A 22407-nucleotide genomic window follows, 5' to 3' on the forward strand; every position below is an offset into this window, starting at 1 on the left:
GTTCAGCCACTTTATTTGGGAGGTTGAGTAATGGGAATAGCATATCAGGTGTTGGGGGTAGGGGAGAAAGAGTCTTAACTTTGGGCTGTAACCAAGATCCGATCAGATCCGGTGCGTAGTTAATATAACATCAGACCATCCTGGTGGGGTGAGGAGTATCCACTTATTTTCCTCAGGATGGTGTAGGTGGGACCTGAGGTCTAAGATAGTGGAGGTAACCTTTGAGATGTCATCAGAGAATCTGTATTTATTTATACGGCCATCCCTGCATGTTACATTTCTTTGACTTCTATTTCTGGGGACATGCCCGGCTCCCCAAGACATAGCACCCAGATTTTGTCCATTTCCTCCTCCACATTGGCAGGGCAGGTTGGCTCCTCACCTCTAGGAATGGTTGTGCCTCATGCCACCTCCTTTCCCTACGATGCTACAAAACATGGCAGTGGGGTACCGTGAGATGTCCCCAGGTTCACGAGGGTCGATCTACTGTACAACGCAGTAGCATCTCATTGTACAGATGGAAAAACTGACAAGTTTGTGAATACCAGTCATTCTCAGTCTTAGCCTTCACAAGCCTCAGCATTTTACCAGTTTACTAAAGCATCCCTAAAGGGATGGAGCCAAGCCCAGAGTAACTAGCATTGTAGTACCCTTATCACTGCTCTTCTATTAGAAAACCTACTGACCCACTAGTCCAGTGCCTGAATCCTAAAAACAGGTAATATATTTTGAAACTGTTGCCTTCCAACTAAAGAAGTCTGAACTCTTATCTCTGCAAATTCTGCTGAATGATGTCTGACACTCAGGTTAAAAACTAAAGTTATTAGCCATGCCTGATTTTCACAGTCATTTTGTTTTAAGTATGGGTTCCCAAAAGGGACAGCCAACAGTTGTGTTAGGCCAGAACTAGCATCAGAGAATATACTGGTTTTGAAGGGTTTCGCTTCCCATCTTTGGGCCTTGGTTTCCACATCTGTTAAAAAAAAAAGTGGGGGGGTAGAGGGTGTATTTGATGATCCCAAAGTTTGTGGCATCTCTGATATCTCATAGAATCTTGATACTCCCAGTCTTTTTCATAAAAATAGTTCTTTGACTTCATCACAAGATCTTCTCCCATTACAAAGCTGTTTTAGTGCAACTCAATCACACTCAATGGGTCCATTGCAAAGGAAAGACACATGATTTATTAAGACAAATTGTCATGGACAGCACTGATTAAGAAACAAAAAATTTAAAAGAAAAAACATTCTGAGCAATCCAAAGAAATGCCTACTGGATACCACGCACAACAAAACTGGAAAAAGTCTGAGTGTGGGCTGGCGTCTTAGGTCCAGCTCTTGAGGAAGTTCTCCAATAGAAAGGCTTACCTCTAGCTAGCCAATGCTACAGGAACCAGCCTTTAGGAGACCACTTAGGACCCAGGTCTATAGACCTGACCACTTTCCTGAGTCCCACCATTTGAATCTGGGAGCTTAACCAAAGGAAAGCAAAGCCAGATCTGCAACAAACTAGACCAATGGTCTAGGGCAGGGGTGGGGAACCTGTGGCCTTGAGGCCATATATGGCCCTCTAGGTCCTCAAGTGAGGCCTTCTGACTGAATCCAAACTTCACAGAACAAATCCCCTTAAAAGGATTTGTTCTGTAAAACTTGGACTCAGTCAAAAGGCCGCACCCAAGGTCCTAGAAGGCCACATGTGGCCTCGAAGCTGCAGGTTCCCCACCCCTGCTGGACACTTCCCAATTTAAACCTCTCATGGCTTGACTCACTGCTAACACAACACCCTCTCCATATCCCCAGCCTTCCTTGCATGGTTAAGAAAGCATGAGGACAGTACAGAGAGTAGTGGTAGGCTTCTGGGGTTATTAGGTCCCATATTTGTTACAGTATATAGCTATATATATAGCACAGTATAGGCCCGGAGAAGGCAAGAAGGGAATGTGTCTGAGCTTATCTGGGCAGTCTTGGCTGGACCCCTGAGCCAGAGCCCTCAGGCTATAAAATATTGAGGTACAATCCTGGTACTTTAAGGTAAAACAGAAAATATTTTTCCAGCCTAGGGTCCTTGGAAGAGGAAAAAAAAAACAGCCAGAGAAGGGATCACCTACTCTACTCCTCCATGAGAAAAGCTGGTGGACAGTCATAGAGGGTCTGACTTGGAAAATATGACACAGCTTCCTTCCTCCTTCCTTTAAAGTTTAGACAGGGTCATTCAGGAGGAAAATAAGTGAAAGAATACAGCTAGTGCTTCCTTGATTTTCTTCTACCCAGTAAATGGGAGGAAATTTCTAATTGCTCCCAGGTACTTCAAGTGCATGCCCTATCCCTTAAAATTCTCTAGGATAGCAGACAGAACCTAAAGCCTAAAGACAAAACCTAAAGCTGGGGGTGGGAGATGGAGAATATCTTCTACAGGCAGTCCTCTGCTCAAGCTGCCTCCTTACTGCCCCAGAGTACCACAGACTCCACAGCTCCAACCAGAAGTGGAGTTACAAGGAATCACCCAGGACACTAACTAGGCAAGTACCATGAGGCAGGGAGCCCAAAGGAAAGGAAATCATCTATATATATTTTTTCTCTCCCTTCTTTCAGAACCAAGCCTACAAAAGTGGCAAAGATGGTTAGAAACTGTAATTAGACTGGTGCAGAAAAAAAATGGGGGAAGGGTTAGTGGTAGGATCTCCAGGTAACTTTGACAAGTCATAAGGGCTGTACATTCATTTCCACCACCATACTTGCCCATCTGTAATAAATAATGGAGTTTTAGTAAACTCTCCTAAATACTGACAGGACAAGAGCAGGAGACAGAAGCGTATGGAGATGTCCCTGGTAAAATGGAATGAGGACCCTAGCCTAACAACTGGGACCAGTAAAAGAAATTGTCTCCTTATCAGGAATATGACAGAATTCAAGCCACCTATGGAGGCACATGATGGGGAGAAGGCCTGGAGAATCAGACCCAAGACAATGGGTCTTGCTGGATGGCATGTGGTATGGGAAAGGAAAAAAAAAACAACAAACCTTAGGACTCTCCCTCTGATACCTCATTCTTTCTACCTTCTAATATTATACAAACAGACGCCAAAGAGAAATAACATGCTTTTGAACACATTCACCCACTGCTATATCAAGAGGAGAAGTGGCTTCCAAAGGGGCCAGGCTACAGCCAGCTGGCCAGCAAACCCTTCTATGATTATCCTACTTTGGTGTCTATGCCAATGGAGTGCTAGCTTATTCCCTAAGCAAATGGTCTTCCCTGTACTAAGGAATTTGGGCTCCTTAGTCCTCAGTATTAGCATCAGGAAATCCCTTTGGAGAAAAGCCTTACTATAAATTACAATAAGTGCCTGTGCAGCAACTGACCCCAGTGGGAACATCCTGCTCAACCCAGTTTCCTCATTATTTGATACCTGCCCCAAATCAGTACAAGCTAATAATTCTAAGCCATTTTCCTATTAAGAACTCTCATTTCCAGTCAAAACCTTGGATCTGAACTGAAGAAACAAGTTGCATTGCTTTACACAATCCCTGGGTCCCTGCCTCACACCTCTGAGCCCTTTCCAGGCAAGTGGTACCCTTCTAGGGTTCTAAAGACAGAGAAACCTAAGGGAGGAAAGACAACAAAGGTTTTCTGGGTGGTATTACTCTCAAAAAAATCCACAGGGCAAAACTTAGTGACTCTTGGTCTCCAAGACAGAGATCTTTAATTGGGCAGTGATGGAAAACACCGTGGGCCTGCCAAAACGTGGTGGGCAGAGGTTTGAAGGTGAGGGACTCAAGGATGCAAGAGACATCCAAGGTCCTGAACCTGTGCAGTCATACAGACAAGGTCTGAGCTCCCTAGTACTGCCACTGTCCTTGGCTCCCTGGAAATGGGGCCTTAGTGTTACCAGGTGATTCACCACCTGGGGATTCTATTCAATGAATTCCTTTGATAAAATTAGGGAAAACAGGGGCAGCTAGGTGGCGCAGTGGATAGAGCACCGGCCCTGAAGTCAGGAGGACCTGAGTTCAAATCCAGCCTCAGACCAAACACTTGACACTTACTAGCTGTGTGACCCTGGGCAAGTCACTTAACCCCGGGCAAGTCATTTAACCCCAATTGCCTAAAAGCAAAAATTAAGGAAAACAGCCCTGCAATAAGGCAAAATAGAAGAGTGAAAGAGAAAGGGAAGAAACACTGAGAGCAAAAAGAAGTTCCTCATGATCAGCCTCCTGGTTCTTTCTAGTGTTACTTTCTCAGGGAAGGAGCTTTCAAAGCCCCTGCTAGACGGAAGAATGAAGGGTCTTTAGAAAACTCTTTACTTCCCCACCCCCAAGATATATGGTGAGGCAGATCCAGAAGCAGGAAAAGCAGTAGTTGTGATCCTCAGCAGCAGGACTGAGGGAAAGATAGGGAGGTAGAGACATAAAGGGACCCTTGTCAACTTCCAGGCAGACCACTCACCCAACAGAATCCTTCCAAAGAAAGTGAGCCCGGCTGGCTCCAATCCTAAAATGGCTTGGAGGAAATTGATGATAAGGTGTGAAGTGTGCGGTGGGATAGGAGGAGATTGAGAAGGGAATAGGAGACATTAGGCAGACAATGAAAAATCAAACTAGGAAAATAAAATACAATTATAAAAGAATGGAGCTGCTTCGGAGGTGCTGATTGGGTCATGTGGATGAGTGACTCCTGGAGCAGGGTGTTCAATCAGCTTGAACTCTACTGCCCCAACAGCTTCAGGCAAAGCAGGGGCATCTGGGAGTCTCCAAGGGCTGACACAGATTCAGCTCTGACCACAAGGTCTTTTCTTACATAGTTGGAGTCCTGAGCCTCCCTGCTACCAGCCTACTTTGAGTCCTGGAGTTCCTTGGCTTTCTGTAGGATGCGATGAACATCTGTGATGGGGTAATCCTGAAGACAGACAAAAACAACAGAGGTTTGTACATGGATGTATCCTTACCATCAGCAAAGAATTCAGGGGCTGGAGGAAGCTGCTGCTAAGACAAGGGATGCCAATAAAGCCCTTTTTTCTTTGCAGCCCATAACTCAGAAGAGTTCTAGCTTCCTTAGGTAACTCATCTAATTGAATTTCCACACTAGACAGACTTTGCGCCTCTATTCCACAGGTGGTAAAGCTGATTTCCTCTGACACCAAGACTGTGTTCCCTTTGTAATGTAAATGAACCTGACTACAGTCTCTTTTCCATTACTTAATCTGTGTCTCTGATTTCCACACTGTCTTTCTGTGGCTTCAAATGAGCCCTGTATGTTTAGTATATACATACATATGTATGTACAGCATGTACAGTACACCAAATGATGCACTATAGGATAAAAAAATAGGTCCCTCCTTCAAAAAGGGTGGGGAAAGAGTGGCCAATGTGTCCACTAAAGATCAAAAAAGTTAAAAAAAATTATGGGGACAGGAGAGGAGTACATGACCACTCTCAAAAAATTTAGCAATAGGATGTAACCCAAGTAACTGACCAATAATCCTTGTTTATGGCTACAAATGTAGCTATGCTACATTTGGCAATCTCTCATTGGTCATCCATGTTTTAGCACCTAGTATGAATCTGAGAAGGTGATAAAGAGAATACAGTTGGAGGCAGAAAGTCTGAATGCTGCTTCAGACACATGAACTGGGAAGGTCAGGTAGGAGAAAAACCCCACCACCAACCCCTACCCCCGTGCCCATCCTTAAGCTAGTCACAGAACCCATATGGGAAAACCTACTTCCACCCTCAGGAACATTTTCCCAACTTCCCTTTCCAGGCTACCACCACTCAATGAGATGATATTTGTAAAGCACTTAACACAATGCCTGGCATCCTGGCATATAATAGGCACTTAATAAAAACTTATTCCCTTTCTCTTTTGATGAGACTGAAGACCAGGCCTTACCATCTGCCTTGCCCCTATAGCCTGTAGTCCCTGGACAATGTCATGGACCTGTTTTTGTAACCTAAGGACCTCTGGGCCTTGTCATTGAACTCTTAGGACTTTCAGGTCTTTCTAGCTACCCAGCAGCTGAACTTTCTTTTATGTGCTATTTTCCTGAAGTAAGAGTATGAGCAACTTGAGAACACAGGTTCCTTTGCCTTTTCTATTTGCATCCCCAGTGCTTGGCACACAGTCAAGTTTTTGTATAAATTCAAGTTCCTTAACCTCAGCCTCAGTTTCCTGATCTGGAAATTGGGGATAATAATAGCACCCACCTCCTAGGATGGTTGTGAAGATCAAATGAAGTAATATACGTAAAGCACTTCGCAAACTTTAAAGTGCTATATGAATGTTAGCCATTATTGTCCCCTGTCATCACTACTCTGTCATTTATTTTTAATCTCTCCCTGTCTACTGGCTCAAACAGGCCCATGTCTCTCCTATCCTGAAAAAACACTCACTTGACTCTTTCCATCCCTGTTATCGACCTCTATTTCTTCCACCCTTTGTCCAGTCACAATATGTGCCTCCACTTTCTCTCCTCTCACTCTCTTCTTAACCCTTTATAATTTAACTTCTGACCGTATTCTACTGAAACTACTCTCTCCAAAGTTACTAATGATCTCTTAATTGCAAAATATAATAGACTTTTCTCAATCCTTATTTTCCTTGATCTCTCTGCAGGCTATGACACTACTGATCATTCTCTCCTTGATACTCTTTTCTCTCAAGGTTTTCATGACTGTCTCTCCTGGTTCTTGATCTTTCTCTGTCTCTTTTGCTGGTTTCTTATCCAGATCATGCCCTCTCACTGTAGGTGTCTCAATGGGTTCTGTCCTGGGTCATGTTCTCCCCCTCTATACTACTTCACTTGGTGATCCCATCAGCTCCCACTGATTTAATTACCACCTCTATGCTGATAATTCTCAAATCTACGCATCCTGCTCTAATCTCTCTGCTGACTTCGAATCTTGCCTCTCCAAATGTCTTTTCAGACACTTTAGACCAGTAGACATCTTAAAGTCATTATGTCCAAAACAACTCATTATCTTTCCCCCATTCTATCTTTCCTAATCCCTTCCCCCATTCTACCTTCCCTATTTCTGTAGAGGGCAAAATATCCTCCCAGTTCCTCAGGATCACAACCTGGAAGTCATCTTGGACTCCTCATCATTTCTCTCCATCTACATCCACACTGTTGCCAGGGTGTGTTGATTTCACTTTTGCACTATCTCTCTTGTATACAGCCCCTTCTCTCCTGACACTGCCCCTGCTCTAGGGCAGCTCTTACCACCTCACACCTTGACTACTGCCATCTATCCCCACTCCAATCCATCCTATATTCAGCCATTAAAGTGGTCTTCCTAAAGTACAGGTCCAATTAATGTCACCCTGCTCAGAATTCCTGTGGCTTCCTAGCGCCTCTAGAATCAAATACAAAATGCTCTTTGGCATTCAAAGCCCTCCATAACCCAGCCCCCTCCTTCCTTTCCCATCTTCTTTTACCTCACTCTCTAACATGGGCCCCTTGACTCAGTGACACTGACCTCCTGGCTATTTCTTAAACAAGACACTCCATCTCTTGGTTCTGGGCATTTTTTCTGACCATCCCCCTTGCCTGGAGAATTCTGCCTCCTTGGCTCTGACCACTGACCTCTATGGTTCCTTTAAGTCCCAGCTAAAATCCCACCTTCTACACGAAGCCTTCCACAACCCCTCTTAATTCCAGTGCCTTCCCTGTTAATTATCTATTTGTCCTGTATATACTTTCCTTATACATATTTGTTGGCATATTGCCTCCCCCATTAGATTATAAGATCCTTGAGGGCACAGACTGTTTTTTGCCTCTTTCTGCTGTTCAGTTGTTTCAGTCGTGTCCGCACTCTTCGGACCCCCTTTTGGGGTTTCTTGGCAAAGATACTAGAGTGCTTTGCCATTTCCTTCTCCAGGTCATTTTACAGATGTGGAAACTGAGGCAAACAGGGTGAAGTGACTTGCCCAGGGTCACACAGCTAGTTAGTGTTTCTAAGGCCAGATCTGAACTCAGAAAGATGAGTCTTCCTCACTTCAGGCCCAGCACTCTATCCACTTTGCCACCTAGCTGCCCTATGCCTGGCACACAGTAGGCACTTAACAAATGTTTATTGATTACCACTATTAGTAAGAAATTCAAAAACAGTGGTCTAAAACTTCAGGGCATCAGAATGGGGACAAATCCTAGGAAGAAATATGTGTAGTGGCAACAGAATATGAAGGCAGACAGTCTTCTTTCCAGGAGTAAAGTAGGCATCATGGCAGCAAGTCTGAATCCATGACAACTGGAGCACTGAAACTGGTAAAAGATCCCCAAAGGAGAAACAATGTGCTTAGGGGCACACACCTAAATTAGGGCCCTCTACTCCACTACTAGTTAGCTGTGTAACCTTAGGTAAATTATGTACCATCATACTTACTTTCCTTTTGCCTTCACGCAACAACCTTTCCTCCTCTCAAGTCTACTCAATCAAAATTTTCCACACAACCCATATTAAATGGTCCAGTGGCTAGAGACTTAGGCTGGGAGTCTAGAAGACCTACCCAAGTTCAAATCCTGCCTCAGATGTATTGTGCCTGTGTAACCCTGGCCAACAAATGTCACCTTTTTCAACCTCAGGCTCCTCATCTGTAAAATGGGGATAATAATAGCACCTACCTCCCAAGGTTGTTGTGAAGAAATGAGATAATATGTGTAAAGCACTTTGAAGACCTCAAAATGCTAGCTATTACAGGTGCTGTCATATATCTATCTCTAGGTTATTCTCCACTTCCCTCATTAGAAATTCTGACATTTCCCTTTTGACCATAACTTCCTATCATTCTGCCTTTTCCTATGCCTCACCTTTCTTGATCCTTAACCCTAGATTACTCCTACCATCCCCCTCCTATGCATGAGCCACTAAATGCAACTGGAGGAAATCTCACAACTGTTCTGACTACCATACTTTAAAAATTCATGTTAGCCAAAAACTTCAACTGGGCCCTCACTACAGCAAGGCAGTCCTTTTATTCCCCCAGCTGACTCCCCATCTCACTCCCCACAAAAGCTATATCAAGCCTCTTTCCTTATCAAGCCCCTAAGTCTTCCCTCCCTAGCAGGTGAGGACCTTGCCTCTTCCTTTACTGAGAAACTGAGACCATTCAACATGAGCTTCTTCTCCCATTCTCTTTATCTCAAAACCTTCTGACACCACTTCCCACTCTCTCCTTGCCAACACTCTGCACGTGCTAGATTCCATCCCTTCCCATCCTCTCCAGCAGATTACAACCTTAATCATTTCCTCTTTCTCTCTCTCAAATCTTCAACCTTTCAGTCTTCATTCTTCTTGGCCTCTCTGCTATATTTGACACTGTTGCCCACTCTTTCCTCCTCTGGGGTTTTTTGATAATCTTTTCTCTTGGTTCTCTTCCTACCTGTCTGCTTTCTTCTTGGTTTCTTTTGCTAGGTCATCATCTATATTCAGCCCCTTAACTGTGGATGTTCCCTAAGGTTCTGTCTTAGGCCTGCTTCTCTTCTCCTTCTAAATGCTTTGTTGGTAACTTCATCAACTCACGTGGCTTTGACTCTTCTCCCCATTCACACACACACCACCTTAGCTTAGGCCTTCATCACCTCTTGCCTAGGTTATTGAAATACCCTCCAAACTGGGCTCACTACCTCCAGCCTCTCCCCACTCTGGTCCATCATATACTACTGCCATCAAAGTAATTTTCCTTAAGTACAGATATGATCATGCGACTCCTCTACTCAGTCAATTCCAATGGCTTCCGATTGCTTCTGGATAAAATATACTCTTCTGTTTAGTTTTTAAAGCTCTATACATCCTGGTCTATCTTTCCCACCTTGTTGGATATCATTCCCTCTTATGCACTTTGAAATCCAGCCAAACTGGCTTTCTCTCTATTTTTGTCACATACTCCCTCTTCTTAGTGCCTTTGCACTACCCATCCCACACTTCTGAAATGAGCTTTTTTCCTTCCCTCTACCTCTTAGAATCTCCCTTTTTTTTGGGGGGGTAAGGCAATTGGGGTTAAGTGACTTGCCCAGAGTCACACAGCCAGTGAGTATTATATGTCTGAGGCTGGACTTGGAACTCAGGTCCTCCTGACTCCAGGGCCGGTGCTCTATCCACTGCGCCACCTAGCCGCCTCAATCCCTTTCTTTCTTTAAGCTCAAGTGAGATCTTTCTGCCTAAGGCCTCTTCTAATCTGCCCTTTCCCAAATGCTAGTACTACCCTCCCTCCCAAATTACCTTATATTTAACGACTTAGTAAATATTCACTTTATTAGTATACTGCATATATTTATATATGTACCTGTTATCTCCACCATGCAAATGTAAGATCTTTGTGAGAAGGGATCATTTCATTTTCTGTACTCTGTACCCTAGTGCCTAGCACAGAGCAGGTGATTAATAAATACTTACTGATTACCTATCCTTTCCCCTTGCCACCCTCAACCATAGAGTACCTCTCAAAACAGCTGTTCTCATTAATCTTCAAAGAGCAAAGGCTCTCTGGGGCCCCCAATCTCCCTGTCAGCAGTCTCCCTGACAGGACTCCTCTGAAGTGACAATTTAAATAATAGCTGTTGGCTCTACCATTCTTCTCAGCCTGGATTTCCCCAGGCCCTTACCTGAAGCAGCCTCATGTTCAAGGTGAAGTCCCCTCCCAATAACTGCTCCCGGATCAATCTAAAGAAAACAAGTCCCAACACAACTTGAACCTTCAAATTTCAACAAAGGAACCCATGGACTATAGACATCTATCACCAAGAAGCCAAGACGTGGTCCAGGTGTCCTGAGAAAGGATCCTGCTTGACCAATAATCTCTTTCCTCCTACCACCAAGACGGAGTTTTGTGCAATGCTCTCCCAAACAATCCCAACATCAAATTAGCGTGAGTGTTTTCTCTACTCAAAAAAACCATTCTGGCTAAATAAGAGAGTTCTTTATTCCTTCTTCTGGCATTCCTCCCAATCCCACCCCATGGCCTCCCCGAGACTGCCCAGCTGAGGGAGGGCATTTTCCTGATTCACATGAGACTCACACCAACATGGCACAGCAGACGAGGAGGAGGAAGTCAAATCGGTTGTCATCAGCAAAGAGGGTATCCCAGATACGGATGACATCAGGAAGCAGGAACTCCTGGGACAGCAACAGCGTCAGCCATCGGAAAGCAAAGAACTGTGGTTTGATGTTTTGCTCTTGCTGTGGGTTAGATGAAGGCAATTTGGGATTAGGATAGAAATCTCTGGGCCACTGATTCTTCCACTGTCCTTTCCCTTAAGAGTTTGTTTTAACCAGATCTCAACTGAGCATCCATTTGCAAGTCATATTTTAAATTATCAGTTCTCTGAACATACCTCCTATCAGGACTGCTGCTCGGCTTGACAGTAAGTCAGCTAGTCAACAAACATTTATTAAGTACTGAGCATGTGAAAGGCACAGAGAAAGGGGAGAATACAGTCCTTACCCTCAAGGAGGTCATACTGTACTGGGGAAGACAGCAGGCAAAAAGTTATGTACGTACAAGACATGTGCAGGGTAGATGGAAAGTAACTCCAGAGGAAAGGATGGGGGGGAGGGGATGGAGGTAAGGAGAAAGAAGAGGAGGAAGAAGAAAAGGAGGAAGAGGGACAGAGGGATGACAAGGCCTCCTGAAGGTGGGATTTGAGCTGAGTTTCAAAGGAAGCCAGTAGGTACAGATAAGGCAAAAGAGCATTCCAGGCATGGTGAGCAACCAGTAAAAAAGCTGAAAGTTGAGAGATTAAGTGTTATGTATAAAAAATAGCAAGAAAGCCAATGTCACTAGGTTATAGAATATTTGGAGGGGAATAAAGTGTAAGAAGACTGGTAGGAAGAAAAATAAGGTAGAAGAAGAAAGGCAGGAAAGAGCCAGGTTGTGAAGGGTTGAAAATGCCAGAGGATTTCATATTTCTTCCTGGAGGCAATCAGGAACCACTAGAGTTTATTGAGTAGAAGGTAAAATGATCATACTTGCACTTTAGGAGACTCACTTTGGCAGCTAAGAGAAGGATGAACTGGAGTTAGGAGAAACTTCATGTGGGAAAACTAACCAGAAGCTCTAAAATTCCAAGTTCTCCCTCAATCACCAGCTACACGTAGAACGATGACTGATAATCACAGGAACAGGATTAAATGGTCCCTGAGGGCCTTCCTCACCAGCTTCAAGTAGAGCTCCACATCCTTCTCCTTCAGGGTGGAGTACACCTTTTCCATCTTGTAGGTGATGCCACACTGAGAGTCATCCAGGCTCTTGATGAAGTTGTCCCGGATCTCAGACATCAGGTTGGTGAAGCAGAAAAATGTGTCTGCCTCGGCGTGTTCTGGAAGAGACCCGAGGGGCTGGGGCTGGGGACTTCAACCGGCACAGAGAAAGAGCAAGGAAGCAGTTATACTTCTTCCCTACCACACTCCTCTGGTTGGGCTGGGGCACCCACCTACAATCCTTTCCTCCTCCTCGGCTCTGCTGAGACAAAGCTTACCTGTCCCTTGGGGCCTCACTTAAATCCTTCCTCTATGAAAACTTTCCTGACCAGTCCAGACCACAGGTATTCAACACTCCTCTATACGCCTAGCCATGTCCTAAAATATTCATAGGAAATGACTGTATACTGCCTAACATCTTTAACAGTATGTGGGTGGTTCTTCTTGGTGTATTTTTAAGACTACTATTCTCATTTAAATCTTTCACATATAGGTTTTCTCTCCCTTAAACTAAGCTCTGTGACAGTAGAGACTTTGTTTCTCTTTTTGCATCCCTTACTTTACCTGTTGTAGTGTCTTAAGCACAATAACAATAATAGTACCTTACATTAGTATAGCACTTTGAGATTTTCAAAGCAATTTTGCAAATATGAAGTTCTTTGTACTACTCTTGGGGACTAACTGGCACGACATCGATTTGTCATGATTTGATAAGCTACAGCACAGACTATGCTTTATTTATACTTCCATCACCCACAGTAGAATTCTCAGAAATGTTTGCTGAATGCATACATTTTATCTCCCTTAACCTTTACAATACTTCAATAGAGTCAGCACTGATTAGGCATCTACTGTGTACAACAGCCCTGGGAGGCAAACGGGGCAGGAATTGCTAAGACTGTAAGAAAAAGAGCATTGGACCAGGGCTCTTGCCCCAGCTCAGTCATCAATAATGAGCCACAGGACTGGAAAAAGGTCATTTATCTCTCCAATCTTTAAGCCCTGATCAGCATAATAAGGGAGGTGAACCCAGTGGTTTGAGATCTCTTCCAATAATAACTTTCTGATTCCTATATGAGAGAGGAAGAAACTGAGAAACAGGAAACTGGAAAAGCTGGGCTTAGAATCCAAGTCCTCCTGACTTTTAGGTCTAATGCTCTTTCTACTACACAATAATGCCTTTCCATAATGTTTCCTGATTTCTTCTCCTGATTTGATTTCCCCATTCCTCTGAGAGGGAAGGGAAATTGGGTAAATGGGGATCCTAGAGGCAGAAGCAGGAACTTGGTGGTAATGGGTCATCCTTAAGTCTCTCACCTTTCCATTCACTATTGGGATCCGTGGCAAAAGTGTAGTAGAGAGGCCCCACGATTTCATTCATACCCTGGACGTAAGCAATGCCTGGATTCAGCTTCGCATAGATGAACAGAATCCGCTCCACCACTTCCCAATGGGCTTCACAACCATTGGGCAGCACTTGATACTCACTAAGTGAATTTGGGGTTGGGCTCTTATGAGGTGAGCTCATCTATAGGGAAAGGAACCACATATTAAAAAAAAACCCTCTAGACCCGTAAGTCCTATTCTCCAATCAAGGGAAGGACTGCTGTGTCTGCTAGAAATATTTGGCAAAATAAATAAAAATATAATAAAGCACAGATAACATTACATTTTAGAATTAAAGCAATAGGCCCCCGCAGGGATCCTAATGTATGGATTAACAGCCCCGTTTCTATTTGAGTTTGACACTACTGCAAAGATTCTGCATTGCACTGAGGGAAGCTGAGAAAAGTTCAATGCAAGAGGCTAGAGGGAAAAGTAATATGTTAATCAAATATTGCATTAGTTTCTCTATTATCCTGTGTCTCATAAGACTCAAAGGCTATGAGGAATAGAAGCTGAGTTGACACCCAGTGGCAAGAAGGGATTCCTCAGATAACTATCAAGAGATCTCTGAATGCAAAACCAACGATCCCTTTCCTGTCCCAGAAGACCAGCAGCCAAAGACAAAGGGTATTCAAAAGGTTAAGTTTACAAGGTTATTTCCTAGTATGCTACTTTTAGTGAAATACTTTTCTGGGTCAAACAATATTTTCCTAGACATCTATGGTACCACTACAATGGAGATCAGCTGGAACTTTCTAAAACTTGGCATAAGTCCATTAAAAATGTCTAAATGTTTCTTTTTCATACAAAATGCTCTTGTTCATATATATGAATATCCGTAAATTCTAATGGTTGTCAAAATAAAGTTTTGTATGTATGTATGTATGTATGTATGTATGTGTACACACACACACACACACACACACACACACACACACACACACTAATTGCTGCTCTCCCAGTTGGCTGCCAGAAAAAGTGTAGTCTGTGATTTGATTTTTAAAGTGAAAAAAAAAAATTACACTGCAGAAATTCAACACTAACTTACTAATGCTTATAAAGAGAATGTTTTCACTCACAAAAAGAAGTATATCGAGAATGACATGCATAGATTTGGGAAAGAAGATAGAAGCCTACTGTTACTATATTAAAAAAGATACAAGACCAGCAAACTCTATTATCTTACCTATTTCACCAAGCTTGCCCCATACTACAAAAAAATGTTTTAATATGCTAGGACATCCTACAGAACACTCAGCACTAAGTTGTTACATAAGCCCCTGAAATACTCACTTATCTTGCAATAGAAGCAATTTTTAAAAAATATACTGTAAACTTACTTCTTGAACAGCCCTCATTAGTGGTTATGATGGCTCTGAACCTGTTAAGAACAATCACTAAGAGCAAAAGTGGACAACCCCAAACACCCTGGAATGGCTACTGCCCTGTGAGCAGTAACACTAAGGAAAAAGTCAGAAAGAGGAATGGCTTTATGAAGGTTCCCATCCTTCCCAAGCTGGCTCTCACATTGGTGACTCCACTCCGGTTTTTTGCCACTGTTTGTGATTTCAATGTAGTCTGCTCCACCCGCTTTCGGAGGGTTTCAAATTCATTCTGAGGATCCAGGATGAGGAGGCATGGGTAATCTGTAGGCCTCTGGAAAAAGGATATGTCAGGGCACAGCCTCCTAAAGCGGGAGAGAAGAACACAGGAACACCAATAAATCTTTGTCAAATGAATAAAACTGAGACAGTGCAAAGGAACTGACATCAACCCAGGGATGCCATGTCCTAGCACCGCAGGCAATTGGCTTCCAGGATCCCTCTTCTTCAGCTCTATCACTCGTATAGTCTGATTTTCAGCTTTCCTGTATGTAACTCCACAAATTGCTCTTCGGGCCTCCTTACCACAGGCCTGTTGGGGAAGAGGGGAAGAAAATAGCAATGTTCAAAACAACCACAAAGAACTCCAAAGTGGCCTGAGTGCCTCATCTTGGTCTCCTCCCACTTCCTCGGCCTGGCTGGCTCCACACTCACCTTACATCTTTGTCTATCTGCAGTAACACCTCATTGTCCTTGAAGTAGGTGTTCCACCGACTATCAGGGTTCGGATTGAGTGGCTGGGTAGAGAGAAAAGGTGGGATCAGTAGCCTCATCTCAAATAAGAACAGTCCAGAGTCAAGGACATTTGTTAAGCTCAGTTCTTAGGATTGTAAAGGGACCAGGCAGGGGGAAAAAATTACAGCTAGACTTGTCATCTATAGCCCTGAATGCGGTCAGCCTTGAAAAATTCAATGTTCTTAACTATGCAGACAGAACAAGGGGGGATCACAACCACTGCCAAGAGATTAGCCCAAACTCTTTAGTCTAGCAGTCAAGCCCCTCCCAATTTGGCCAAAGGTTATTCTCCCACCCACTCTCCCTACTGCTACTCTCCTGTATGAACTAGCTTCAGACAGATTTTTTTCATTGTCCTCCAAATATATTATGGGCCTTCCCACTTGGGATACTTTCTTTTCTTTGATTAACTCCTTCAAGGCCCAGGTCAAAGAGCACCTTTCCTGTAAAGTTTTTTATCCCATGGTGAGCCCTTCCTCCTTTAAGCTTCCACAGTATAGTTAAGCTCTTATTTGGGTCTTATTTGGGACTAGCAATGCAAGGAAGGCGTTATCTTGTCCTGTTTGCTTCAGCTGGACTGTAAACTGTGGCTTATATTTCTTTTGCATCCCCTACAGCAACTAGCAATCTCTGGCATGTAGAGATGTTCAGTGAATGTGTGGTTGCCTGATGCCTCCCCTAGCCTGACAGAGCAGGTCTCTGCATTCCAGCTGTTGCCCTTCTCCACGTTTGAGGAAAGGGCAAGAGAGAAGTGTCTCCTGACTTAGCAAGGTCCTGGAAGGACAGTGGGACAATGGGTACCCTCAGAAGCCATTCAGTTAAAGGCTGTGTTGGGACCATCAGAGAGTGGCAATGGGGAGGCAAGCACAGGAAGGGAACGAAGCAAAACCACACCCAGAGGCAGGAAAGTGGGGGTGAGGGTGATAAAGAAGGACATAAGGGATTTCTGAAACCAGGGAGGAATCTCTCTTGACTCTAAGTACCTGCCACCCCTAACTTGCACCTTTTCAATTTCTCTAATTAAATAAGCAGTTGGCCCTTAGCACTCACGTGGTCTTCAAAAGTGACATCCTCTCTAGATACCCCCAGGTTAGCTTTGGCTATGCCAGGCTGAATGATCATTTCTCTCAGAAACTGAGAATACAGCTCCCTGTGAAGAGGAAAAAGAGATAGGTGAGCAGCACAGAGGCTGGCTCCTTCTTTAAACACACAGACACACAAACAGCCCTCCCTCCCTTGCCCAGAGCTCTTGATCAATTCAGCATAAAGACAATGTGTCTGCCTTTCTTCAGCTGACACCAATCCCCACTTCTCCTGGGCAAAAAACTGTAACTGCACTGGGGATAAATCACTCCCCTTGGAAGCTCACCTCTGCTTGGCCAGGATGGAGGTCCATGAGGCCCTCTCCAAGGGGAGGTAGTTCAAAAGAATCTGCACAAAGGGAAAAGATTGAGGTTCTGGTATTCTGCACTAACAGCAGTCTCGGGGAAGAAATGCTGGGAGATTTCTGATAGGAACAAGCTTAGAGATTGTATCCTTAGGAATGTGGGGATGAGATCACCCTTTACTCTTTACTCAGTGGCTTCCCTGCTCCTGCCATACCCCAAAAGTCATCCCTTGTCCTTGCTCTTCTCCTACTATGTCTTCTAAACTATAACATGAGCCCTTGTTTAGAAGATTCTCTGTTGGGCTACAGGGAAGCTGAAGACAGAAAATCCGGTTTTTCCTTCTTGCTTGGGCCAAAGCCATTAGGCAAAGCCAGGACTTTTTAAACCCCATGCATATCACCTCCCTACATCCCATGGGTGAGGGCTTTTAAGGCTCAAGGACATTTGAATGTTCTCTGATTGAAGAAGAGTTAAATTAAGATTGGGGTTATTTTTTTGATTGCCTGAAAGGGATCACCCGTTCTAAAAAGTATCAAGGAAATGTTTATTCTGTAACCTTTTATGAATAAGTTTAGTGTGAGAGGGCAGACAACAGGCCCCCAAAGAGCTCCTGGAGAGAGTATCAAGGAGGAATAACCACCAGCAAAAGCTTCCCAGCCAGTAGTAGAGAGCTAGAGGAAGGCTACCCCATGCAGAAGCTCATGTACTCACAGGGGGAGCTAAAGCCAAGCCCCCAGGAACACCCACCTTCCAGCAAAGGCAGCGCAGTCCACCCTCACAAGGGATCCCTGTAGAACACATCAGGCAAAGGTCACTCACTTGGGACAGGACCTTGAGAACACTGACTGCACACAGGCAACTAGGTTTAAACTCGTGGTGGTAGTGACGGCATGAGACATAATGCCAAAGGTTTAACTTATCCCTTAGGGATCACTAAGACAGGATCCCGCATACACACCAGAAGCAACTAGGAGTTTCTGCTTCCAGCAAAGCACTTCTCTGTACCCTGGCAAAGCCAGGCAGTGACCTCATTTATTCCAGTGGTAAAGAAAGATCTGATCAAGCACACTGCTCAGGGAAAAAAGACATTCTTGTTCCAAATCACAAACAATCAATGAACATTCTGAATCTTCAATTTTCTCCTCTGAGGATAGGTCCCAGAATTTCAATGGGACACATCTAGCTGTGGACTCCTAGGAGAGGGTCTTCTTCCAACAAGATGTTTTATACATTTCAAATGACTATATATCTCAGGGGAAGTCAATACATCCTCTGACTTAGCATAAAATTCACCCAAAACATCAGAGCCTGTAGCTCAGTCAAGGTGCTCTCTCTAAATTCTTGGAAATTCAATGTCCATATGTTTAGCTTAACTTTTGTAGACAGGAAGACAAATTTCTATCTTAATTCTGAAGGATTTCCATTTTACAGATGCATCAGTGTATAAAGAAACTCAAATTGTAAATTAATTACCCAACATCTCAATTTAATTTGAGGGAAGAAAAGAGCCCTCATTCTGCACACCTTAAAAAGGTGAGAGAGAAGCAGCATAGCTTAGAGCAGAGGTATTAAACATATGCAGCCTGCAACATTTCTGAGTGTGGGATGAACCAGATTAAAATGTAACTGAGAAATATTTAACAAAATAAATAAAAACAAAAAACCCACAGGGATCCTCATGTATGGTCTAGTAGCTCCATTTCTATTTGAATGTGATAGTACTGGCTTAGACAATATAGCAATGGACCTGGAGAAGCCCTGGGTGAAAATCCCGCCTTAGACAGATGCTAGTTTCATTGGCAAATCACTTTAACTCTCTGGGATTTGGCTATCTCATCCAGTATATGGGAGTAGTAATAAGAGCACCAATCTCACCAGGCAGCTGTGTGGATCAAATGAGATGACGTTTGTAAATCACTGCACAAACCTTAAAGCACTATAAGAGCGAGCTATTGTACTATTTCATTAAGGAAGGAAACAAGCATTTATTAAGCACCTACTATGTGCCAGACACTGTGCTAAGTGCTATATACACATTGTCTCACTTGATCTTCACCGACAACCCTCGGAGGCATCTACTCTTAGGATCCCCATTTTACAGATGAAGAAACTGAGGCAGACGAGGGTTAAGAGACTTGCTTAGGGTCACACAGCTATTAAGTGTCTGAGGATGTCTGAGCCTAGATTTTAACTGAATCCAGGCCCAAGGCTCTACTTCTTCATCACCTAGTTACCCATTCTATTTTAAAAAGAACAGATTTCTGGGGGATGAGATATGATAAAGAACCATTTAAGTCACTAATGATATTTTTGAAAAACCAGGTAAAGAACAGATATCTTTCTCTGCATGTACATAGTGCCAGTTAAAACCAAGTTAAACATTGATACAATCAGTGTTTCTTGGCTGGAATTTCACCACTAACCAAAGTTCAATATGGTCTTGTTCAGTTTTGGAGTCAATCTTATGATTCTAAGGCATGAGGAAAAAATGGAAGTGATTCTAGGACAAACCAGATTAAGGCATTTAAGAAGTCCACTAAGGGGCAGCTAGGTGGCGCAGTGGATAGAGTACAGGCCCTGGATTCAGGAGGTCCTGAGTTCAAATCCAGCCTCAGACACATAACACTTACTAGCTGTGTGACCCTGGGCAAGTCACTTAACACCCCACTGCCTAGGCAAAAAAAAAAAAGAAGTCCACTAAATTGCTCCTAGAACAAGAGTAGGCTTCTTTAAACCTAAAAAGTTCCTCAGAACAGCATGACTTCTAGATGGAAGAGCTCCCAGCTGAAAATACTGTGATAGCTTCAGCAACTGTAAAGATCCGGGAGGGGACTTTTAATTCTGCTAACAATGGTAACCACTGTCATACTAGGTGCGGGTCTAAAAGCCCAAGTTCATCATAGTCACTAGCAACTCAGTTGCAAAGACACTGGCAAATAGTTCTGAGGATTATTTCTAGAACTACCCTGGATCAGGCCAGGTTTGGAAATGAGACCTTGTTCCTGCCTCTCTTTTCCTAGGGGGTTCCCAATGACACAAAATTGTCTTACCACTGAAACTGAGTTCTCGAAGCTTCCCCAGGGCAATTTTGGGCTCCCTCAGGACATCCTGGAAATCTGCAATTCTAAAATAAAAGAATGCCACATTCAAAAGACCCATAAGTACCTTAGCTTTCCAGAGTAGGGACTTGTCTCCAGACTTCTCCACCCTGAGTTCATTCTCTTGCTTGACATTTGTACTCAATTTCTTTCAGAGTACCTGAAATACCTCAGTCAACAGCTGCAAAGTTGTTTTCTCAAGCAAACTTTTGGGAGTGACTTATTAGATATACTAACAATTTTTTAAAAATCCTTACTCGCCATTAAATTAATCTAAAATAAAAGAATCTCAGAGCTAAGGACCTCCCAGACCATCTAGTCCAATTCTCTCATTATACAAAGGAAACCGACATCCAGAAAAGTAAAACGGTTTTGCCCAAAATCACATACTAAACTGGTTAATTAGAAGACAGTCAAGGACTTGGGCACCTTGATTCCCAGGTCCTATACTCTTTCTACTCCACTATGATGCTTCACCTAATATACGTTCACTTGTACCATAACCTTTGTGGAGCTACGCCAACTCTTTCACTCAAATTTATTTTTGCAATCTAGCTGTGCCACAGGACAAGACAAGAAAAGCCAATAATAAATTTGAGGCATTTATCACTTCTGAAGTTGAGGCTGGGAATCAAGACATATAGTTCCTCCTTTCTTGCAAGACTTAGGACTACGACTCTGGGATCTCTCAAGTTCTGAGATGATAGTAAAAAGCACCTCTGACTTGACAACGGCTTCCCTGGAACACAGGGTTTCTCCTCCAAAGCTGCTACACTAATGCAAGGCAGCTTCCTGCCAACAAAGAAATCTGGGAAGACTCTGGTCTCCATTCTGCCCCTCACTCTCCCATAACTAAAGAGTCTGCTGATCAGTAAGCAGGGAATACCCAAGGAGCGGGACTTGGAGAACCAGGAGAAGAGAATGAGATGATACACGGCAGATTCCTCAGAAAAGGAATCCCTGAGAAGGAGACAATGAGATGTAATGACAACATACAGAGGAAGCTGGATGAAAATGGGGGAAGGCGTAGCTAAAAGAAAGTGAGGATTCTCTACGAGAGATGATGGGAATAGGTGGGGATGAACAAGAGATGAAAAGTGAGGATTCTCTACAAGAGATGGTAGGGATGGGTGGGGATGAATAAGAGGTGATGGGGAATCAGGGAAGGGAAACGGGAGGATGAGGTAAGGAAGATGGGAGAAAAAGGGAAGAGAAATGACAGCAAAAGGATTTGGGATGGAGGGCAACAGGAAGAGCAGAGGATGGAGGGACAATAGGATAGAGAAAGCAGACACGGAAGAAGAGGATGGAAGAAAGGGGGACAAGAGGATGGTAGGGGCACGGGAGAGAGGGAATAGGAAGGGGGGAAGGGATAGAGACAGGGAAAGGTGAGGGACAACAGTGGGGCCTGGGGGAAGAAGGGAGGGGAGGGCGCGGGGACAAGAGGGAGCAGAGCGCAGGACTTGGGGGGAACAAACGGGGGGAGGGGAAGGGGTCCCTGGGAGAAGGTCTCCTGATCCCACCCGCACGGCGGGGCGAAGGGTGGGAGGGAGTGTTATGGGATCAAGGAGAGGACGGCAGCTGGCCCGGCCCCCCAGCCCCTCGGGCCCCCACACAGCTCACCGGCTCTGGTGCCGACTCGACATGTTGTTGACTTCCGGATTCGCCCCCCCACCTCCCCCCGCCCCCTGCGACTGCCACGGAGCGCAGAGAAAAAGGGTCCGGCCGGAAGCGCAGCCCGTACGCCGCCGTTCCGGCCGCCCCGCCCCGCCCCCCCGCAGCCCTCAGGCGCCGGGACTCTGGACCCTGCAGCTGGCCTCGTTCTCTCATGGACTCCGCCCTCCGGGCCTCATCTGCTCATGCCCTCTGCCCAAGGGCGGAGCCAGCTCCCCTTTGGGTTCACTCCTTTCTTCTACCTGGCAGGCATTGTCCAGCGTCCCGTGGAGCCTCGGGACCCTGGCGCCCTGTCCAGCCTGAGCTGCCGCCTTGCTGGGGGTCTCCTAGCGCCCCCTGGGGAGCACACAAGACCCCGAAGGTCCGACCCGGCTAAAGCCTGGGCGGTCCGCTAAAAGGCTCTGCCTTCAGTAGGCACCTGCTAAACGTTGTTGAATGAAGAATGGAAGGAAGGAAGGAAGAAAGGAATGGTTATTGGATCTGGGCCAGAAACTGGGGCTTAGAAAGGGAAAATGACTCGCCAAAAGACTCACTGCAGACCCTTGGCAAA

At 44.5% G+C, this 22407-nt stretch overlaps 1 protein-coding gene across 1 annotated transcript; it reads right to left on the reverse strand.

Moving 5' to 3' along the window:
• Positions 1-1161: 1161 nt before the first annotated feature.
• TBC1D13 (TBC1 domain family member 13) lies at positions 1162-21872 on the reverse strand. The gene is made up of 12 exons (XM_020965641.2): positions 21807-21872; positions 20136-20209; positions 17833-17873; positions 17067-17128; positions 16748-16847; positions 15617-15699; positions 15108-15267; positions 13512-13722; positions 12150-12313; positions 11014-11174; positions 10601-10658; positions 1162-4896 (listed from the first exon to the last, which is right to left on the reverse strand). The coding sequence occupies exons 1-12, from the start codon at positions 21827-21829 to the stop codon at positions 4831-4833; spliced, it is 1203 nt and encodes a 400-aa protein (XP_020821300.1). The 5' UTR covers positions 21830-21872; the 3' UTR covers positions 1162-4830.
• Positions 21873-22407: the final 535 nt, after the last annotated feature.

The sequence above is a fragment of the Phascolarctos cinereus genome, unplaced genomic scaffold (assembly GCF_003287225.1).
Source record: "Phascolarctos cinereus isolate Bilbo 61053 unplaced genomic scaffold, phaCin_HiC Scaffold_2;HRSCAF=192, whole genome shotgun sequence".
Taxonomy (NCBI): Eukaryota; Metazoa; Chordata; class Mammalia; order Diprotodontia; family Phascolarctidae; genus Phascolarctos; species Phascolarctos cinereus.